This window comes from Rana temporaria, chromosome 1, assembly GCF_905171775.1.
Source record: "Rana temporaria chromosome 1, aRanTem1.1, whole genome shotgun sequence".
Classification (NCBI taxonomy): Eukaryota; Metazoa; Chordata; class Amphibia; order Anura; family Ranidae; genus Rana; species Rana temporaria.
In genome coordinates this window covers 431,934,632-431,950,515 of record NC_053489.1, presented here as the reverse complement: position 1 = coordinate 431,950,515, position 15,884 = coordinate 431,934,632, and the positions used below count along the sequence as shown (strand labels likewise).

The window sequence follows — 15,884 nt, the reverse complement described above, 5'->3', positions numbered from 1 at the left end:
GTCCTTCCCCTTCCATCCTCCCTGATAGATGACAATACCCACACAGGGAGGGACATAGGGAAAGAGAGAGACATAGGAGACAGCGGGAGAGGGGAGAGACAGACCGAGAGGAGGAGGGAGGAGAGAGAGGGGAAAAAAAAAAAAAAAAAAAAAAAAAAAAAAAGGTAATAAGTCCCTCTAAAATATAGTGGGATATGTAGGGGTTAATTCCCCTAATTGTGTATTTACTTAGATATATAATAACAAAAGTGAATTATGAGGAACCAGAAGAAAAGAAAAGAAAAAGATAATTAAACTATCGGGGTTAATTCCCCTATATTGTGTATTTACTTAGGTGTAAAAAAAAAAAAAAAATTCAGTATATACTACCTCATGAGAGGGAAAATAAACTAAAAAAAAAAAAAAAATAAAAAAAAATAAAAAACACGAAATCTTACTGAAATATGGTGAGGATTAGGGGTTACTTCCCCTTAATGTATATTTACTTAAGTGCGCCAAAACACAATGGGATTGTGAAGAAAAGGGAGTTCATTTAGAATACCAGTGAAAAGTAGAGGGGTTAATTCCCCTTATTGTGTATTTTCTTAAATATGTAAAAAAAAAAAAAAAGAAAGAGGGGGGGAACACTTTCCCCTGTGAAGACCAAATAAGAGACATTAAGTCCTACCTAGATATAGTGAGATTTATAGGGGGTTAAGTCCCCTAATTGTGTATTTACGTTAAATATAATAACCAAAGTGATATTATGAAGAACAAGAGAGAGAGAAAAAGGAAAAAACGGTTAAACTATAGGGTTAATTCCCTTTATTGTGTATTTACTTAGGTGAACATAAACATTGAAGAGGAGAGAGAAAAAAAAAAAAAAAAAATAATATATAAAAAAGAAAAAAAAAAGAATAAAAAAATTAAATATATACTACCCCATGAAAAAAAAACTAAAAACACTTTCTTCTAAAAAAAAAATAAAAAATCTTACTGAAATATAGTGCGGAGTAGGGGTTAATTCCCCTAAATATATATTTACTTAAGTGCACCAAAACACGATGGGATTGTGAAAAAAAAGGAGTTCATCTAGACTACTAGTGAAAAGTTGAGGGGCTAATTCCCCTTATTGTATATTTACTTAGAAGAGAGAAAAAAAAAAAAAAAAAAAATATAAATAGAAAGAAAGAAAAGTGAAAGAACAAATAAAAAGGGGGGAGCATGAGGTTTCCCACCACCGGTCTCCCCTATTCCTCTCCAGCCTCTCCTCCCCCCCCCCTCCCCCTCCCCCCCCCCCCCCCGCCCTGAAGTCCCTCCATTTCCTCCAGATCATTTCATATCTTAGCCCAGACTCTGCCTTAAAGGACCACAGCTCCTCCATCACTCTCATTTTATCAATTTCTTGGAGCCATTCCCCTATCGTGGGTGCTTTTTTTTTCCATCCAGTTCCTAGGTATTAGTGCCTTGGCCTCCGTTCAAAGAAACGGGACCAAGGAACCCCTATACTTTTTCCTGGACATACTTGTAGTGTGAGAACAGACATTCCATGGGTCATATTTTATCGCTTATCCACTGATTTTTTTTTTATCAGTCCTAATATCTCCGCCAATATGCCTGTATGAGGGGGCATTGCCACCATATGTGGGCATGTGTTCCCTCCATCCCACACTCTCTCCAGCATAAGGGGGAGGCCTCTCCATTCATTCTATGCAATTTAATCGGTACGAAGTACCATTTAGTGAGTAACTTATAATTAGTTTCTTTTACTTTTGCATCCATCGTAGTGGCCTGAACATATTCTAATACCTGTCTCTTCTTCTTATTGGATATGGTTTGGTTGAGTTCTTTTTCCCAACTTTCTATTATTTTCAATTTCCCTAAATCTATCTTGGTTGTCAACATCTTATAGATACTTGATATTCCCCCTTTCCCAGATTCTCCTTGGGTCATAAGTTTTTCCCATTTATTTAATTCATTCATAGCTCGCAAGGGCTTCGACAGAGTACTAACAAAATGTTGGACTTGTCTGTGTCTCCACCTGTCCCCTGGGTGCTGTCCATATTTCTCTTGGAGTTCTCCCACCGAGCATACTTCATTACCTTTTAATAGATCCTTCAATCTTGGGGTATCTGAGGTTGACCACCTCCGGTACCATCCCCCCTCCTTACCCGGTGGGAAGTAGTCCGTACCTGTTAATGGCAGCAGGGGGCTATTGTAGGGCAATTTATTTTTCTTACAGACCTTATCCCATATTCTAAAAGTTTCTTTTGTTATTACAGGCATATCCCGGGGTAAACCCCTATGTTGCCTCGGTACCCATATTATATTCCCTAGCTCTTTTTTACTTAGACTTTCTTCAACTTCTACCCATTTTTTTTTGCTTCCACCCTCACCCTGCACCCAGTCTGTAATCCTCCTTATTACCGCTGCCTCATAGTACCTTCTGAAATCCGGCATCTGTATTCCTCCTTCCTCTTTGGGTCTATCAGAGTCTCAGCTGCTATACGCGGCTTTTTATACCCCTCCATATGAAACCTCCTATTATCTTTTCCAAGATTTTAAAATATGTTTCTGGAATTTTTATAGGAGTGTTTGAAAAGATATAGAGAACTTTCGGCAAAATCATCATTTTTATAGTACTCACCCTTCCCCACCATGATACTCTGTCTATACTATATCCCTTTAAATCTGATCTTACTTTATTTCAATAGTAGTATATAATTGTCCTCATAGAAATATCTTTCCACGCTGGACAAGTATACACCTAAATATTTCATCCTTCTTTGCTTCCATTTAAATGGATATAGCCCCTCAAGTTCCCTACGATCCTGTGGGCTTAATGATATACTTAATATCTCCGTTTTATCTTTATTAATTTTTAAGATTAGAGATCTCCCCATACAGTTCATATTCCATCATTATTTTAGGCAATGTCTCCCTGGGGTCGATACGAATAGCATCATGTCATCGCAAATGCGGATATCTTATGCTCCCTTCTGTCAAGTTTTATCCCTTCTATATCCTGATTCATCCGGATTGTTTCCAGTAAAGGCTCCAATGAAAGGACGAATAGGAGAGGCGAAAGCGGACACCCCTGCCGGGTCCCATTACTCAGTGAAAAGCTATCCGATAGGGTGCCGTTCATCTATCTATCTATCTATCTATCTATCTATCTATCTATCTATCTATCTATCTGCATATCTGTCTGTCTATCTATCTATCTATCTATCTATCTATCTATCTATCTATCTATCTATCTATCTATCTATCTTTCTGTATATCTATCTAGCTATCTATCTATCTATCTATCTATCTATGTATCTGTATATCTATCTATCTATGTATCTGTATATCTATGTATCTATCTATCTGTATGTCTATCTATCTCTATCTATCTGTATATCTATCTGTCTGTCTATCTATCTCTATCTATCTATCTATCTATCTATCTATCTATCTATCTCTCTATCTATCTGTATATCTATCTGTCTGTCTGCCCCCCCTCCTACCCAATGTTTATCTATTTCTCCATCTGTCTATTTATCTGTCCGTATATTTATCCATCTGTCTCTATTTCCACACAATGTCTGTCTGTCTGTCTTTCTATTGGTCTGTCTGTATATCTATCTGTAGGACCTATTGTGGGCGAGTGACCGGGGGGGGGGGGTTGGTTGGGGCTTTGTTTGCGCCCCCCCAAAATAATGGAGCAGCAGCCGCCACTGGCTCTGACAGTGCTGTGTGTTCTGATTGGGCTAAGCTTCCATTGCTTCAGCCAATCAGGGCTTTCAATGCACTGTGCCTTACAGTGCATTGTGGTCGTTCGGCGGGCCGAACAATTGGTCGAACGGCCTTTTAATTTGGGTGTTCGGAGAACTTCCGAACGGCCAATGTTCAGGCCAAACTCATGTTTGGTCTGAACCCTTCGCCCATCCTTATTTTTTAAGGAATTTAGGGCCATATCCTCAAAAGAGATACGACGGTGTATCTACTGATACGCCGTCGTATCCCTGTTTCTATCTTTGGAACTGATCCACAGAATCAGTTTCCAGGAGATAGTCAGAAGATCCGACATGTGTAAGGGACTTACACTGCCGGATCTTAGGATGCAGTACCGCATCCGCCGCTGGGGGCATTTTGCGTCGAAATGCCGCCTCGGGTATGCAAATTAGCACTTACTTTTCAGCTTCGTTTTTTCTCTGTAAGTATTAAGTTGCATGTGTAAAATTAGGGCTGCTTTTACAAAGTGTAAACTGTTTACACCTTGTAAAAGCAGACCCTTCTGTCCCCAGCGACGCGGTTTTTTTTTTTGTTTTAAATTTTTTTTTTTTCGCCGTATCTTTTTTTTTCCCGACGCAACTTTATTGACCCGTCGCGATCCACAAAGCTCGGCGTAACGTAATTTCGCGCAATGCACGTCGGGAAAATGACCTCACGAGCATGCGCAGTACGGCCGGCGCGGGAGCGCGCCTAATTTAAATGGGAGTCACAAAATATTCCAACTGCACACCTTCCAGGAAAATGGCCAATAAGTAAAAGGGTGCTGAAACGATCACCAGCTGGGAACTGGAAAGCAAATTATGTACACATAATCGCCAGCACACCAAGGATCATTTAAAAAACGTCCAAAAATTTAATGCATAATTGCGAGGTCACGCATAATTTCGAGGTCATGCAGGACCTCTTCGTCAGGCCTGACGAAGAGGTCCTGCGTGACCTCGAAACGTTGCTTTTTGGATCGCTATTATGCATTACATTTTTGGACGTTTTTTAAATGATCCTTGGTGTGCTGGCGAATATGTGTACATAATTTAAATGGGAATCGCCCCCATTTGAAGAGGAACGCCTTGCGCCGGCCGGATTTAAGTTACACCGCTCAAAATTTCTAGGTAAGTGCTTTGTGGATCGGGCACTTAGTTAGAGATTTTGCGGCAGTGTAACTTAAATGGCAAAAGTTATGTTGCGCCGGGTTTTTGAGGATTAGGCCCTTAAAGCCTTGTTGCATCCGTTTTGAGGACTTTTAAACCTGTTTTTACACATTTTCTGCCTCCCTGAGCCATTGGCTAAAGGTGTGAATATTTAAAGGGACACATTTCTTCTTGACATTTTGGTCTTCAAAGCCTTGTTGCACCCCAAAGTATTCAAAAAAAATTTGAGGGCCAATTTACCCCAAAAAATTACTCAATAAGCCAGGAAATTTTCCTTCACTTCCAAATCCTAACCCAATACCAAGCAGGAAGTTAGAGGAAATTAAGAGAATTCCTTGGGGGACCCCCAGGTCACCAGAACTAGTGTCCCCATTGAAAGATTTCCCCTCTATTAACCTTATTCACACCGCAACCCACAATGAAAGGGAAGTAAACTCCTCTATTTTGTTTTTACCTATAGTTAAGCCTATAATAATGCTTACCTATAGGTACTGTAAATATCTCCAAAACGTGCACAGTTTGGGAGATACTGTATACGCTGGCTATTACATCATTGGCGCATGCGCTCTGAAGAAACGGCTGCCCGTACTATTTCTTCAGGGCCCCTGCCGTGACCGGGAAACACCAGGTAAGATGTCAGCTGTGTCAGCGGTATTCTGGCGTTGCTGCAGGACTTCATTCAAAGGTAAGTATTTCATAATGAGCTAGTATGCGATGCATACTAGCTCATTGTGCCTTTGTCTTACAGGTGTTTTGTTTTTTTACATTGTGATTTACAACCTCTTTAACCACTTAAGCCCTGGACTATTTTACAGCTAAAGGACCAGGTCCCTTTTTGCGATTTGGCACTGCGTCAGTTTAACTGACAATTGCGCGGTCATGCGACGTGGCTCCTAAACAAAATTGGCGTCCTTTTTTTGCTACAAATAGAGCTTTATTTTGGTGGTATTTGATCACCTCTGTGGTTTAAATTTTTTGTGCTATAAACAAAAATAGAGCGACAATTTTGAAAAAAATTCAATATTTTTTCCTTTTTGCTATAATAAATATCCCCAAAAAATATTTTTAAAAAAACATTTTTTTTCCCTCAGTTTAGGCTGATATGTATTCTTCTACATATTTTTGGTACAAAAAAATCGCAATAAGCGTTTATTGATTGGTTTGAGCAAAAGTTATAGAGTCTACAAAATAGGGGCTAATTTTATGTCATTTTTATTAAAAATATTTATTTTTTACTAGTAATGGCGGCGATCAGCGATTTTTATCGTGACGGCGACAAAATGACACTGGCAGTGAAGGCGTTATCCTCTAGGGGCGCTGTAGGGGTTAAGTGTGCCCTAGTGTGTAATTCTTACTGTAGGGGGGCGTGACTGGGCGTGTGACGTCACTGATCATCGTTCCCTATGACAGTAAACAGACGATCAGTGACATGCCACTAGGAAGAACAGGGAAAGGTCTGTATACACTTACCTCTCCCCATTCTTCAGCTCTGTGATCCGATTGCTGGACACCGGCGGCGATTGGGTCCACGGGTCCCGTGGGTGCTGTCATGGAGCTTCGGACCGGGTCGCGAGCGTGCCGGCGGTGGCGCGTTCGTGACCCATGGCTGGAATCTTAAAGGGGATGAACCTGTTCCTGTCTTAAAGGGAATCTTAAAGGTGATGAACCTGAACCTGTTCGCCCAGCCATGCCATTCTGTCGACGTATATCGTTGTGCGGCAGTCTTTAAGTGGTTAAGACCCCTTTCACAATGGGGAACTTTTCAGGCATTTTTTAGCGCTATAGCGCCTGTTAAGCTACCCCAGTGTGAAAGCCTGAGTGCTTTCATACTGGTGCGATGCGCTTGCAGGATGGGAAAAAAAAGTCCTGCAAACAGCATCTTTGGGGCGTTGCGGAAGCAGTCCATACAGCACTCCCAAAACGCCCTGCCCATTGAAATGAAGGAGCAGCACTGGCAAAGTGCATGCAAAACGCTTCAGAAGCGCCGCAACACAGGGCACTTTCTTCGGCTGCTAGCAGGGGGTTAAAAGCAGCTAGCTATAACAGCTGGTAAAGCTAAAACTAGCGAGTGTGAATGGGGTCTAATGCATATAAACGTACACACATTTTTGTTACTGCATAAGCATGTGTAGTGTGTGAGAGGATCCGAAAACTGTGTTACAGTACATAAAAAGTGCTCAAGGTCACATACAGCTAGAACTTTTTGCATAATATGCCCCCACCAAACATGGCCGCTGAGGATTCATCAGCATAGCGTCTGTGGCTGCCTGTCCATTGGTGGAAAGGCTCTGACATTACCGTTGTGCGCCGGAAGCAGCGTGCTGGACCGGGTCGGAGAGAAGCTGACAGCATGACAGGTTATCAGCGGCTATGGAGCTGCAGCCGGTGGCTGGGACAATGCAGGGTCGGATTAATAGGAGCGGTACCGGAGACTGCCTGGAGCCCACACATAAGAGGCAGGCGTTACTCCGCTGTCAGCTCTTCCTATTACACTCAGGTTGCATCAGCCAGGACACGGCTAATCCGCTGTCTCAGCGCTACCTTTTCTTCCCATGTCCCTCAGCTGCATACCGTGCACCAGAGATCTGTGCATGACTTCGGGAGTAGGGGCAGCGGTGCTTTCTCTGGAGAGGACGGGGCACAGTCCGGGGAAGGAGGAGATGAGAGCAGCAGTGGGGAGGATGGTGGAGGAGCAGAAGAAGCTGCTGCTTATAGCGCACCCATAGTGACTGCTCTCACTCCTCTCGTTGTTCCCGAGGTGTTCCCCAATGTGCCTGTCATCGCAGTGTCCAGGAACCCCGTCTTCCCCAGGTTCGTCAAGATCATCGAGGTAAGGGCTGACATACACACGGGACAATCTGTGTGGAGGAAGCTAGGGAGAGAGCAGGTTTAGGTGGAAGAAAAGTCTTAAATTATTCGTATCCACTTAAAGACCAGGCTTTTTTTCTGGCACTTTTTGTTTATAAGTTAAAATTTTTATTTTTTTGCTAGAAAGTTACTTATAAACTTTTAGAAGAGACCCTGGGGAAAAAAATAGCGATTGTTGCAATTTTTTTATGTCATACAGTATTTGTGCAGCGATTTTGCAAATGCAGCTTTTTTGGAAAAAAAAATACACTTTAACCACTTGCCCACCGGGCTAATTTTGGCACTTCTCTCCATGTAAAAATCTAAATTTTTTTGCTAGAAAATTAATCAGAACCCCTGAACATTGTATATTATTTTTTTAGCAGACACCCTAGGGAATAAAATGGCGCTCATTGTAACTTTTTTTTCTCGCACAGTATTTGCGCAATCATTTTTCAAACGCCTTTTTTTTGGGAAAAAAAATGGTTTCATGAATTAAAAAATAACAAAACAGTAAAGTTAGCCCAATTTTTTTGTATTATGTGAAAGATTATGTTACGCCGAGTAAATAGATACCTAACATGTCACGCTTTAAAATTGCGCACATTCATGGAATGGCGCCAAACTTCGGTACTTAAAAATCTCCATAGGTGACGCTTTAACATTTTTTACAGGTTACTATTTTCGAGTTTCAGAGTAGGTCTAGTGCTAGAATTGTTGCACACGCTCTAACGCACGCAACGATACCTCACATGTGGGGTTTGGCCCGGTGTTTACATATGTGGGCGGCACCTGAATGCGTCTTCGCTTCTGCGCACGAGATAACGGGGACAGGGGCGTTTTGATTTTTTTTTTATTTAACTTTTTTTTATTTTTACACTTTTTAAATAATTTTTTTTTTTATCACTTTTATTCCTATTACAAGGAATGTACACATCCCTTGTAATAGGGATCACTGTGACAGGTCCTCTTTATGGAGAGATGTGGGGTCAATAAGACCCCACATCTCTCCTCCAGGCTTACAAGCATGAAATCGGTGAAAAAAAAAATCACCGATTACATGCCGACGGCCACGATTGCGGCTTTGTTTACTTCTGGGTACCGGGCATGACGTTATAATGTCGCGCCCGGTCCTGCGACGGTCATAGAGATGACTGTGCCTGTGTGGGCACCAGTCATCTCTATGGTTCTGCAGCGAGCGCCGACCGATTTCGCTCTCCGGGCCCCCGATGGCCCGGAGAAGCACCGGATGGCGGCGGGAGGGTGGGGCGTCCCCTCCCACTGCCTATAAGAACGATCAAGCGGCGGAACCGCTGCTTTGATTGTTCTTATGGATCAGAGAATCGGCGGCTGAAGACGGCGATATCTGAATGATGCTTGTAGCTGCAGGCATCATTCAGATATCACCGCTCAAAGTGGAGGATGTCCCAGGGACGTCCTCGGTGCTAAAGAGGTTAATGAATTTAAAAAACACTATCTGCCCCAATTTTTTATTTTTTTTGTCTAATGTGAAGTTACACAGAGTAAATGGGTATCTGACGTGTCATGCTTTAAATTTGTAGACGCTTGTAGAATGGCGACAAATTACGCATCTTAAAAATCTCCATAGGCAATGCTTTACAGAGGAGGTCTGCTTCTGCACGTGAGCATGGAAGGATGGGTGCTTTAATTTTATTTTTTACACTGTCCCCCCTTTTTTTTTTTTGTATCACTTTTATGCTGTTTACAAGGAATGTAAACATCTGTAATAAAATAAGGATGACATGTCCTCCTTTATGGAGAGATCTGTGGTCCCCTCATGAGCCGGCCGCCTGAAGAAAAGAAATGGTACGAGGTTGTGGCTGTTATCTTTGGCCATAACCCTGGTAAATCACTTGCAAACTGTAACGTATACAAAAAACAAATTTGTTGCGCTGTGAGTTAGAGCTGCACGATTCTGGCCAAAATGAGATTCAACATTTGTTTTGCTCAGAATAAAGATCACGATTCTTACGGCGTAAAATCTTTCACATTTTACAAATAAAATTTGGGCTAACGCTACTGGTTGTTTTTTTTTTTAATTATTATTTAAAGTAATTTTTTCCCAAAAAATTACATTTGAAAGACCACTGCGCAAATACAGTACGACGTATCTTCTAGCAAAAAGAAAATGATTTTTACTTGAAAACGGCAAAAAAAAATCAAATAGGTTTAGCGTTTAAGTGGTTAAACTTTCCTAAGTTATGTACAGAATTCTATTCCTTTGATGTAAAAGACAAATTGTTACAATGTTTAGACTTAAGTTCCACTGATAAAGAATGTTCTGATACTTGGCAGATTGCCTGGATTTTTACTTCCTTTTGACAGCAGAGAGCAGAGAGAATTCTCTGCATACAAAAGATTGGGAAATATTTTGTAAAGATTGCAACGGTTAAATTGCGATAACTATTCTTGACGATTTATCGTCAAGCTCTACTGGGAGTGTATAAAATTAAATAAAATAACATAAAAGCACCTGACACAATATGCGATTTATAGCACCACAGATAATATAATGGATAGTGTAGCGCTAATAGGAACTGTATTAAAGTCCAGCATGAACTTTTCAGTGCATTGAATAGATCATGAATCCACTCCACTTAAAATTCCATAGTAAGAACAGTAGTAAATCTTGAAAAAAACACTTGTGAGGACACCGCCACCATCACCCAAACACACTGCCTCTTACCCTCAGGTAGATTAAACAAGCCTAGGTATTTCTCAATATCCGCTCCTCAGCAGCATGGGGATAGGACTGCAGCTCCTTCAGATAGATAAAAGCAAGCCCAGATGTCTTTCAATGTCAGCTTTACAGCCGCATTGGGAATAAATGTAATTGCTCCTCTGCCACATATACTACCCAATAGAGAGAAAACACTTTATAATGCAGACATCCTAGTCATATTTTTATTGATAAGTTTAAAAAATGTGTTGCACTCACGTTTCAGTAAGGTATAACAGGCGAACAGTCTGGTGTTACCAACCAGCAAAATAATGGCTACTACGTCCCAGCACACAAGTCACGTTGCACGTCACCAGCGCCTCCCTACGCGTTTCGTGATTGAGGTAGTCCGGGGCGAGGCTGAATGTGCGCTGTACTGAATATATATATATATATATAATATAGCGGCTTTACAATGGGCAGGTTGGTCTCTGAGTTCTAATATGAGGAAGCAGGAAGTTCCTATGCACACTTCCGGGTCGTCTGTAATGTAGGTTTATGTATTGCAGTCAGCAAGTGGTTAAAAATGTCCCCTCTTTCTAACCTGTATTATAAAAAAATCTGTGTACTTGCCTTACTCACCAGTCATGTGAACCTGAAGTGCCAGCCCCCATGTCAGTAAGTGGCTGCTGCAGGGGAAAGAGGGTGCTGATAACGGCTGGGCTGTGGGTGATGTCGCGGCTCCTGAAACTCGCAGCCATTGTCAAGTGCTCCCTTAGAGCTGCAGGATCATATGACTGAGGCGGTTTCAGATTTAAGATAAGATAGACAGATCTTTTATACAGGATAGCCAGCAGGACCAGTTTCCGATCATGTGACCACTGTGATGCCCACCCACAGTCGTCACATAATTGTTATGATACTTCCTGCCCGCCAGGTAGACAGAACCTGTTGAAGGGACGCCAGGGCTGCGTGAGAAGGTGAAGTACAATTTTTCTGTGTTTGTAGTAAAGCTCTGAATTGTAAACCTCAATGGTATTCTCATCAGATTTACATTTGTGAGGTCTACTACATAATCTTGTAAAAAAAAAACAATAGATTAACAACCTGCATAGAACAGGGGGTCTTCCAAATTGCTAAACAAAGGACCAGTTTACTGTCCTTAAGACTTTTGGGGGGGGGGGGGGGGGGGGGGGCAGACTGGCTCTCAGGAGCACAAAATGTCTCGGCATCAGAACCCATCCCCCATTATTGGTGTCATGTTGAAGAAGGTGCTCTTTAACTTTTTAAATTGAACTTTTGCCTAAAAGCAAAATGTGTGGCAGAAAATGAACACTGCACATCACCCTGAACACACCATCCCCATTGTGAAACATGGTGGTGGCAGCATCATGTTGTGGGGATGCTTCTCTTCAGCAGGGATAGTGACCCTGGTCAGAGTTGATGGGAAGATGGATAGAGCCAAATACAGGGAAATCTTATAAGAAAACCTGTAAGGCCCCTTTCACACGGACGTGTCCGTTGATCCCCGCTGAGCAAGCGGATGACAGGGCGGTCTCTGCACAGTGTGCAGAGACGGACCTGTCAGAGCTCTGCTCTCCTCTATGGGGGATGGGATGAAAACGGACTGCCTGTCCGTTTTCATACGATCCGCCGGATGGAAAATAGGTCCATCCGTTTCCATCCGTCTGAATTTAGCGGATCAGATGTCAGCGGACATTGAGCATCCGTTTAAGTCTGCCTAAAAAACGTCAGGAGGACCTGAACGGTCTGCCCGTGTGAAAGGGGCCTAAAGCCTTGTACACACGGTCAGTTTACTGGACGAGTTTTTATCAGTTTTTTTGCTTGATGCTAGTCTGAAATCAAAAGTGAAGAGGGAACTAACCACCAGAAAATTTGCAGCAAATTTTCGGATGACAGAAGTGAACGTCAGAAGTGACGTAATGTGTTGCATTGTTTTGTATGTGTTCTTTCATTTCTGAGCATGCCTAGTCTTGGTATTCAGATTTTTTTTGCCCCGAAAACCATACTAATGGTCAGAAAATCGGACGTTGTGGTCACATCAGACAAAAGTTTTCAAGCCTGCACATCAAGTTTTTGTCTGCCGAAAAATTTGTGATCGGTTGTCAAAAGCAGCATACGAACGATCAGAAAATTGGCAGATCGTTTATCGGACGACATTTATCTTCAGATTTTCTGACCGTGTGTATGGGCCTTTAGAGTCTACAAAAGACTTCAGACTGGGGCGAAGGTTAACCTTCCAGCAGGACAACAACCCTAAACATAGAATGGTTTCGATCAAAGCGTATTCATGTGTTAGAATGGCCCAGTCAAAGTTCAGGCCTAAATTCAATTAAGAATCTGTGTCAAGACTTGAAAATTGCTGTTCAGATGCTCTCCATCCAATCTGACAGAGCTTGAGCTTTTTTGCAAAGAAGAATGGGCAACATTTCCACTCTCTAGATGTGCAAAGCTGGTAGAGACATCCCCAAAAACACTTGCAGCTGTAATTGCAATGAAAGGTGGTTCTTCAAAGTATTTACTCGGATGCTGAATTCAACATAACATATTTGTAAAAAATACTTTGAAAACCATTTATCATTTTCCGTCCACTTCACAATGATGTGCCACTTTGTGTTGGTCTTTCACATAAAATCCCAATAAAATAAGTTTACGGTTGTAACATGACAAAATGTGTAACATTTCAAGGGGGTATGAATACTTTAAGGCACTCAAGGTCAATGAGCCTAATTAACACCATTGTAGTGCCTTTATTTGCATTTAAAGAAGGTTCAGCAAGCTTTAAATGTACCAGAATGCATGTGAACACACTGCAAATGCAACTTTGGAAAATCATAAATAATGCCTGAAAAATGCACCGTAGATACTGTACATAACAAAAGCATGTAACCGTGCATGAAGAGCTGCACACCAATAGTGGGGATTGTGGTGGTAAATAGGCCCTTACACGAATTGAGAACAGATTGTCCCTATGGGTGGTCAGATGTAAGTGGGTGTGTGTCCACCTTTATTCATCCAAATCCCAGCCCCTTCAGTATTGACAGGGCGAATGCAATAAGTTTTCATTCAGATGTAGACAAACAAAAAAAAAAGTACCTCTTTCTCCTATCACTGATGGCAGCCAACAACATGTAATGAGCTGGCGCAATTGTAAAACTTGGCTTGTCAGGCTGCAATATGCTACAGAAAAATGGCAACCGATCACACAGATGACACCAACTCACTGAGACCAAAATCAAACCAGGTTAATGTAAGATGGCTTCAGCTTTGCTCTCCACCTGCAGGAGAGGTCCCTCGGCAACCGAGACATTCCTACAACAGTGCTGGATCTAGAGGGTGCTCAGGTAAGTATGAGGGGGGGGCTGCTGCACACAGAAGGCTTTTTATCTTGAAGCTTTCTTTCCTGCAAGGCAATGGCATAATGTGGTAGTATGCACCGCATACTAGCACATTATGTGAAACTTCCCTCAAAACTAAGCCTTCCAGCGATGCAATGTCATGCTCGCGACCCGGTCCGAAGCTCAGTGACCGCGCCCGCGGGACCCGATCGCCGCTGGTGTACCACGATGGGGTCACAGAGCTGAAGAACGGGACGGGGGAGAGGTAAGTGTAAACAAACCTTTCCCCGTTCTTCCTAGTGGCTTGTCAGTGATCGTCTGTTTCCTGTCATAGGGAGCGACTATCAGTGACATCACACACCCAGCCACGCCCCCCCACAGTAAGAATCACACACTAGGGCACACTTAACCCCTACAGCGCACCCTAGAGGTTAACCTTCACTGCCATTGTCATTTTCACATAACGGTGCATTTTTATAGCACTGATCGCTGTAAAAATGACAATGGTCACAAAAATGTGTCAAAAGTATCCGATGTGTCCGCCATAATGTCGCAGTCATGATAAAAATAGCTGATCGCCGCCATTAGTAGTAAAAAAAATATATATATTAATAAAAATGCTATAAAACTATCCCCTATTTTGTAGATGCTATAACTTTTGCGCAAGCCTATTAATAAACGCTTATTGCTATTTTTCTTCTACATATTATTGGTAAAAAAAAAAGAATACATATCGGCCTAAACTGAGGAAAAAAATTGTTTTTTTTTTAAATATTTTTGGGGGATATTTATTATAGCAAAAAGTAAAAAAATCTTTTCTTTTTTTTTTCAAAACTGTCGCTCTATTTTTGTTTATAACGCAAAAAATAAAAACCGCAGAGGTGATCAAATACCACCAAAAGAAAGCTCTATTTGTGGGGAAAAAAGGACGCCAATTTTGTTTGGGAGCCACGTCCCACGACCACGCAATTATCAGTTAAAGCGACGCAGTGCCGAATGGCAAAAAGGAGCCTGGTCATTTAGCGGCATAATGGTCTGGAGCTTAGGTGGTTAAGGTAAAAAAAAACTGTGTGCAGCCCTCTCTATGCTTACCTGAGCCCATTCTCAATCCAGCACTATGACTGAGAGCACAGGGCAAATCAATCGCAGCGGGAGCCATTGGTTCCTGCTGCTGTTCATTAAACCCTGAGACGAGGGAATAGGTGTTGGGGCCGAGCTCCACCTTCTGTGTGAATGGATGCAGACATTACAGCTCAGGATTGAGCCCCCAGGTGCACCACAACAGGAAGCAGGTTCCTTTTGTGGCACACCAAGAAGAGGAGGAGCCAGGAGCGCAGACGGTGGACCCAAGTAGAGGGTTGGGGCTGTTCTGGGCAAAACCATTAAAAGGGCCTTAAACTGACAGAAATAAACTGTTTACAGACTACCACAGAATCAAATTATGCTGTGCAAATAGTGTATAATGGTGTCCAACATAAACTATGCAACTTTCTCCCTCAAGAACCATACACAAACAAAATACTATGGTACAACATGCCCATAAAATACCAAAGCCGCTCTAATATTGGCTAGCCCAGTAGGCTGCAAAATTGTACGGACATATGAAATTCTGCAGAAGAAGCAATATACCTGATCGAAAAGAATCTAAACTCACCCCAAGAGTATTTTATTTGGGCCTAAATTTCCATGAACCAGTCTAGAATAGTATGTTATATACTGTGAAGTTCTTAAATTTTTTGTTGCTGCATACAAAATGCTTAACTCAAATGCTCTGGCTCCAAAATACATCCCAAATGAATGTATATCCGAAACATAAAACAAAAATTTACTCGGAGCTTTTGGACCCTATACACACTATACAACTTTTGTCGTCTGATTTCCTTTTAGATTTACCAAAACCATGTAGTGCAAGCGCCTACCTGATTGCATACAAATTGAAACTCTAACCCTAGGTTTCCACTATTGCGACCTGAAATCGTGTGATTTTTTGCCCACGATTTTGATGTGACTTGAAGAAATGCCTGTGTATTCTTGAGGTCTGTGGATCTTAAGTCGCATCAAAGTCAGAGCAAAGTAGTGCAGGAATTACTT

General features: G+C 41.9%; 1 protein-coding gene across 1 annotated transcript in view; it reads left to right on the top strand.

Moving 5' to 3' along the window:
• The first annotated feature begins 7,196 nt into the window (after nucleotides 1-7,196).
• LONP1 (lon peptidase 1, mitochondrial) overlaps nucleotides 7,197-15,884 on the top strand; it is an 83,021-nt gene continuing 74,333 nt past the window's right edge. The window contains exon 1 of the mRNA XM_040325724.1: nucleotides 7,197-7,737. Within this exon, the coding sequence (XP_040181658.1) occupies nucleotides 7,258-7,737 (480 nt within the window). The 5' untranslated portion in view covers nucleotides 7,197-7,257. The remainder of the gene's footprint in view (nucleotides 7,738-15,884) is intronic.